This window comes from Streptopelia decaocto (assembly GCF_964273445.1).
Source record: "Streptopelia decaocto genome assembly, chromosome: 2".
NCBI classification, from domain to species: domain Eukaryota; kingdom Metazoa; phylum Chordata; class Aves; order Columbiformes; family Columbidae; genus Streptopelia; species Streptopelia decaocto.
In genome coordinates, this window is record NC_138655.1 from 117,240,863 (window position 1) to 117,248,370 (window position 7,508).

Genomic DNA, 7,508 nt, shown 5'->3' on the forward strand with positions numbered 1-7,508 from the left:
GGACCTGCCAGCTACACTCGTGCTAATACAATCCAGGATGTGATTGTTCTCCTTTGCCGCAAGTGTGCTTTCTGGCTTATGTTCAAGACCCCCAGAACCTTCTCTGCAGACCTCTTTCCCAGACAGCTTCCCCCCCACTTCCCCTCCCCAGCCTGTATAGTCATTCCATCCCAGATGCAAGGTTTTGCAAATAAAGTAAGAAATGACCAAGCATCGTATTTGCAAACCCGAGACTGTTTTCTGTGTGGCTAACCTTACTGGGTTCTCTAATCTTTCACCACTAAAAATTCTTGTACATGAAAAAGGTGAGATGCAGAGGAAGACTGCTAGTGGCAGTCCCTTCCCATGTAGGATTGCTGTGAGATGGCTTCAGTGTTCTTCATATTTTTAAATGTGGATTCCTTATGTCAGTAGGTGGACTTGAGGCTCACTTTCAACATTCAGTATGCTTAGGAGTGAGTTCATATTAAGAACAGCTCTATAAGTGAAGCACTGTTGTGTTTGTTCCTCCTCTATGATGATATCCAACTGGTCTTCATAGGTCATCTTTACTGGTACTTCTTACTGTCTGTTCTCATTTTGACTTGCAGCTAACTCTTGTGTTATTTTCCTTTCTAATTTTTGTGCTTGCTTTAGTATTGCTTCCTGAAGAACATGTAGGCATCTGATCAGTACAGAAAATATCAGTCAAACTTCTCTCCATTTAACACAGATCATTCCTATTTAAAGGCTGGATGAGTAAGAGCATTTCAAACTGCTAAGTAACTGTTTATGATTTTAATAGCACTGGTGGTGCTTTCCAAATATGGAGTCATAGATGGAGGTATCTTGTTTCCCAGTCAAAACACTCCAGGCAGTGTATGCTATGCTTTGTCCAGTGCCCTGCACTCGTTTATTAATCTAGAGTCCAACTTTGCTCTGATTATGACCAGAAGCAAAATTATCATTGATTTGAGTAGGAGCAGGATGCTTTCTTAAATGTGTGGATTTTAAGTTTGCTTATTTTATTTAAGACAGTTTGCATTAGTGGTGGAAAGGACTAATTTGCTTACCTGCCTTAACCCTTACCAGTGAGGATTTTCCCTGCTGGCAGATCATTGACTGATACGGGTTCCGATGGCTCCACAGAAGGTGAGAGCTCTGACAGGCTATGACAGCAATGCTCAATTTTGTGTTGATCTCCTGAAAAGACAAGGTAGGGAGCGGGGCCCAATCCAGCTAAGTGCTTGCAGGAGGAGCTGTTTGTTCTCCCATTCCCACTGGGTGGAAATTAATACGCATTTAATTACAGCAGCAAGAGCATGTCCATGTAACTGTAACTTGCAATCAGGGTTAAATGTACCATCTTGCATAAAGGCACACCCTCACACTGTACAACAGTTGTAATACTGCAACCACTCAATTTGACACCGCTCCCTTCCACCAAATAGACTGTGGTTTCCAAAAGTAATTAATTTCTCCGTTTTCACTTCACAAACATTTTTCTCTCAGTTCTGCATTTGCTCAGACCACATAATAGTTGATTGTTTGAGTGAAATTAAAGATTCAGGGTCCCCTGAGCATTATGTTTCACCCAGAACAGTCCGTGTTTTCCAAGCATCTGGAGCTCCCAGAAGGAAGGAGATGCAGAGGCTGCCCATCCCCAGACCTGCACTGGGTATATTCTGTGGCTTTAGCAATATGGATATTTAATAACATATGTGTATAAGCAAAGATGGAAGCTACACCAACATATTTCCTCTTGACAATGGATATAGCTCCAAGTACCTTACAGGTCTCTGTGCCTAGTGGCAGAGTTTGGAGGGATGTGTACTATCCATGGTGGAGGAGAATTGCTTTTGGACTACTTATGTAGACTGGACATACAGCTGTCTGTGGGACTTGGCAGGGTGCACATGATGGTGCTGAGGGAATTTCCCAATATCATTGCAAGGTGCTATTTATTGCCTCTAAACACCATAGTGATCAGGATAGGTCCCTGATGATTTGTAAATGGTGAAGGTCATGCCCATTTTCAAAAAGGGCAAGAAGGACAATCCAAGGAACTATAGACTGGTCAGTCTCATCCCTGTGCCCTGGAAGATGGTAGAGCAAGTCCTCCGGGAAACCATTACCAGACAGACGCAGAAAAAAATGTTTGGGAAGAGCCAGCACAGATTTATCAAGAAAAAATAGCACCTGACCAACTTGACTGTCTTCTACAATGAGATGATTTGCTCTGTGAATGAGAGGAAACTTGTGCATGTCATTTACCTTGACTTCTGCAGACTTTTGTCAAAGTCTCCCACAGCATTCCTGTAGCCAGACTGGGGAGATACAGACTGAATGGGTGGACTACAGTTGATGAAAAACTGAATGGACCATCAGGCTCAAAGGGCAGTGGTCAATGGTTAGAAGTCTTCATGAGTTGCATGGTGCAACTCACGAGTGGCATGATTTGGAGGTCAATACCGAGGCTGATACTGTTTAACATTGTCATTAACAGCCTGGATGGTGGGGTGGGACAGAGTGCACCTTCAGCAAGTTCATGGATGACACCAGAGGGAGCAGCTGATACACACTGAGTTGTAGGGCTGCCATGCAAGGAGATGCTATCAAGCTTGAAGAATTAGTTGACAGGAGCCATGGAAGTTCAAAAATGGCAAATGCAATGTCTTGCACCTGGGATGGTCTAGCCTCCTGCAAGAGCAAGGGCTCAGGGCCACCTGGGTAGAGATCAACTTGCTGGAAAGATCTGCAGGTTCAAGTGGACAGCAAGTTGAATACAACTCATTCATGTGCAGTTGCAGCAGTGATGACGGTGTATGGGCCTGTGTTGCCATCAGGTTGAGTGTGACTTTTATTTCCCTCTACCTGATGTTCATGTGGTCACATCTGCAGTTACATATGCAGTTTTAGGTCCCCAATACAGGAGAGATTGACTGACTGAAGTGAGCCTGATAGAGGACCACCGAGATGGTTAGGGAGTTGGAGCACATGACATAATGAGAAGACTAGATTGTCTGCAGCTTGTTTAGCCTCAGGAAAAAACAAGGCTTAGGAGAGACTTGATGGCTCTTTTTGATTCCGTAATGCAGAGACATAGAGAAGGCAAGGGAGAGGTAACATGACCAGGTTGCAGTAAAAGAAATTTTGTTCATATAGAAGGAGAAAAATCCACCATGAGAGTTGTGAAGTATTGGAACAGGAACCCAGAGGCATTACACATTCTCTGTTCTTGAAGATTTTCAGAGTTTGACTAAACAAGGCCCTGAGCAACCTTGTCTAACTGGGAAGACAGAACTGCTGTGAGCAGGGTGGAGGAGTGGCCAACCTCCAGAAGTCTCTTCCAAGACAATCCAAGCTAAATTAATCTATGAAAATTCACAAATACTTCTTCAGTTGAAAATACCTTAACTTTAATAGGTGGTTATCAAAGGCAGAGAACAATAGTCACAGTATAGTATTACACTGAATTTCTGAATGTTTATTAGTACCACTTCATTATATCAGGAGCCGAAGTTTCCACATGCTGAGTTACTTTGGTTATGGTAGGCAGCAGTACAACGGGTAATATTAAACTTTCCCTTTACATGCTCAGATATACCGTAACAAAACATGCTCAAGCTACAAACATATTTAAATACCTTGCTAAAAACTTGGCAGAGTAGGATCATTTCAGTCTCTTGTGCTTCCGTTACACTTCTTGACTTTTTGAAAATAAACATAAAATGTATTGACAGCAAAGATTTCAGGGTAGTGTAGCTGTAGGACAATGAGTTGAATGACAGTTTTTTGAAATTATGCAGATGCGTGGGAGCTTCTTTTACTCATCATCACAGCCTTTTTCTCTTGTAGAGCTTTGCTGGTGCCTGTGAAGTGGTCCTGACTTACCAGAACAGAAGAAGAATTTGGACTCATTTGTCCTTCAGTAGGTTGTCTTTTCATAATTGAAGGTATTGAGTCCCCAGTCCAAACTGTCTTGAAGTGTACAGAAGCAACCACATTCATTTCAAATTACTCTTATGAGGACACAAAACGCAAAATCTGAGTTCCACCACAACCAGACAAATGAAAACTTCCACCTTTCTATGGTTTGTCTGAATGCAAGTGAGTTCCCTGTGGGATTAATAAGTAACCTTTTAATATTTTTTAAGTTGTAGCCAATAACTGCAGTAAAGGGATGCCAGCACTGACTTGTTCAGAAAAGTGCATCTGGTGATAAGGGGGAAGATATGATCACTTTGTTCTGGCAGCTAAACTGAAGCACAAACCACAAACTATGGGCAAACCACAAACTATAGCCCTAGAAGGACTATTTGGATATGTGTCATATATGTTTGACCCATTCTTATGCTTTTCCATAGGTATTCTTGCTTCTGAATATGATCAGAAGTAGGATATTGAACTATGGGCATGTCTGAGTTTCTGCTTTTTATAAACTATCCAGCAGCTGAGAAGAACATGTTGTCTACTCCACATGATCTTTGGAGATCAAATGAAATAGTACGGAAACAACAGAGAGACATTTTTAAGATGGCTGCCCCAAAAGACAAACTGTTGATTAGAACAATTGCCAAACCACAGCTTGATGCCACTGCAAAGCTACCTTGGCTTTCTATACAAATGCTAGGTCTGGTTTCCAGAGGCTTTGTCATTCAGCTACACAAGAGCATGCACTACATATTACACTGCCTGAGGTTAAAAAAGTAAAAACCAACACTGAGCTAACATGAAGAACATCTGTTTCTGTGAGAAAAAAAAAAAGGCACAAAGTTTGTTTGGTGTAATCAGAATGTGAATGGTTTTGTTGCAAAAATGTGTGCTGTTGCATTGAATTCCCTCATCTCGCTTTTAGTTGGGAAACCATGTTTTAGTGGACATGTAAAAACATTCCAGCACTTAACACAGCTAGCCCCCTTAGCAACATTTCCAAAGCTAGGTTCATGCAAATATTTGCACTTTCCTTCCCACCTGCCCATGCAGATGAGATGCATGCAGAAACAAAAGACTTGCATGTGGCCAGGCAGCTGGTTAGACCAGATGCTCACACACCTCAGAGATATGAGCATATCTGGTATTTACACAGAAGTGAAGCACATCAAAAACAAACACATGGCTGGCTTTGATGATCAGGTTTTAAGCAAAGCTTTAAACACCTCTGTGAAGCAGTTTTTAAAAAGTTATGAAGCAGCAAGTATCCAAGTATATAGGCTAAAACCTGCCTAAGGGGAAAAAAAGAAAAAAAGGCCAAACATTAATTTTACAAATAAAACAAGCTATTTCAATCTTGCTATTAATAAAGCCATTTGTTCGTGCATGATAACCTTTTTAAAAAGTTTACTTCCTCACAGCACCATGGCAAAGGCAGAAAAAGAGGCAGAGAGCATTTAGAGGCAAATATGCTCCTGCACTGCTCGGGAGATGGGGCTCCCCATCCATAGCAACACCTGAAGGGATACTCAGGGCTTGGAAGGTGCCTGCAACAGGAGGAGTAACAGGAGGAAAACTAATATTCTAGATAAGTATCTTCTTAACAGCTTGTGTTCCTTCTAGGGCTCTCCCAAACTTCCCATTTTGGACCCAAAAGACTACCTTTACACTAAGCTAGTTTTATATATATTTACCTACCAACAGGTAAAAGAACACTTGCACTGAGAACTTCAGACACTCTGAGGTCTTCTAGCTATTGTCAATCCAATAAATCCCGAGAGCCACAAAAAGAGACAATACAATGAGTTCAGTACCGCTAAACACTGTAAAGCATTAAAAGCTACAGAAATACATATGTGACCATTGCTATATACAATCCAAGTATTTTAAGTCAGGCAAGAAAACAACATGCCACACCATGTATGTTAAAACCTGATGGTTTAGCTCCCAATGGAAAAAGAAAACCTCTTGTGTTGTTGTTTTTAAAAAAGAAATTATAAATGAGAGAAAAGCCATCTCCATGTGCAAAAAATCATAAAGACTTACAGACCAAAGAAGAAATTTCTCAGCATTCTCAGTTCTCCATCCCACTGCACGTACTTTTTTTTAAATTACTTTCCATACACAGCATGTTCGCAAAGACTAAATTTGCCTGTTTTTCTCAGGCAAGTGCCTCTGAGAATTGGAGATTACCCATGGCTTTTAAAATCTGAAAGTTCATCACGGATTAGTGCTAGTAGTCAGGTCTCACTTCAGTAGATGGATGCATCTTCATAGTGGAATTTGTCTTGAGAGCAGATCCTGGGCCTGGTGACTTTACTGTTCCCACAGGGTAAATACTGATTGCATAAACGTAACAAATGCCTCTTGAACTTGACTCCGACAAATACATAGAGCACAGGATTGAGGCAGCAGTGGAAGAAGGCAATTTTACGGCTAATGTGAAAGGCAAGGTTGGAGTCTTTTTGATACTGACAGGTAGGTGATGGAAAAGTAATCAGCAAGCTGAGGATGTTGTAAGGTGCCCAGCTCAGAAAAAAAGCCACAACAATAATAAGGATGAGTTTCACAGTTCTGTGCTTTCTGCGAGATCTTGCTCTGAGCAGGATTATCAGTATCTTGAAGTAACAGAATAAAATAACCCCAAAGGAAAACAAGAAGAGTACATTTCTCTGATAAATGTCCACCTTTTTCCATTTCCAGTCAGCATAATCGCAGGTCTTGCCACCTTCCAAGGTTTCTTGCACTGTGGTGTGAATCATCTCAGGAACCACAACTAATATGCTAAGAGTCCATACAACCAAGCTCACCAGAAAACCACAACACTGTGTCTGGGATCTCAAAGTTGAGAGAGGGTTCACTACAGCCAAGTATCTTAGGATAGTCATGAGAGTCAGAAAGAAAACGCCGCTGTAGTAGCCGATGGAGAAGACAGTATTTGTTGCTTTGCAAAGGAACTCACCAAAAATCCACCCAAAGGACTGGTCCACTGCCCAGAAAGGCAGCATGCAGGAGAAGACTAAATCAGAGACACAGAGATTCAGGATGAAGACGTTCGTTAAAGATGTCAGGTTTTCATATTTGAATAGGATGCATAACACTAGATTGTTTCCTAGCAGGCTGAGCAAAAATGCCAGAGTGTAGACGACAGTAGTGAGATGAGTGTAAAATACAAAATAGTTGCCCATTTCGCAGGCATTGCTTTCATTAACAGAATATTCATATGAGTAGTACTCGTCCAAATCAGGTGCATGAGGCTCGTCATTCATTTCTTCCTGCAAACCTTGTGCTGTTCTCCAGCAGCTACTTCTAAGAACAGCAATAATCAAACAAAAATTTTGGTGAAAATCAACCTAGTAACTAAACTCCTGCTGTGGACACTTCTGTTTTAAGAGACAAAAAGAAGCAGTGAAACTACCTTATTTGTCCTGGTTTGGGGAGAGAAAGGAGTAATTTCCTCTTATGACTAGAGCATAAACAGGTGGAAACTAAAGATTTACCCTCAAAGCAGCGTTAAATATTTGAGAAGTCAGAAACGAAGACGTTTCTAAACCAATATGGTTGGTGACAACTGCTACTGTGTGAAGGCTGAAGGT

General features: G+C 41.4%; 1 protein-coding gene across 1 annotated transcript; it reads right to left on the reverse strand.

The window, feature by feature from the left end:
- Positions 1–6,148: 6,148 nt before the first annotated feature.
- Positions 6,149–7,170, reverse strand: XCR1 (X-C motif chemokine receptor 1). Its single transcript, XM_082045540.1, has one exon. It carries the CDS (start codon positions 7,098–7,100, stop codon positions 6,165–6,167), a length of 936 nt encoding a protein of 311 aa, XP_081901666.1. The 5' UTR covers positions 7,101–7,170; the 3' UTR covers positions 6,149–6,164.
- Between the last annotated feature and the right edge of the window lie 338 nt (positions 7,171–7,508).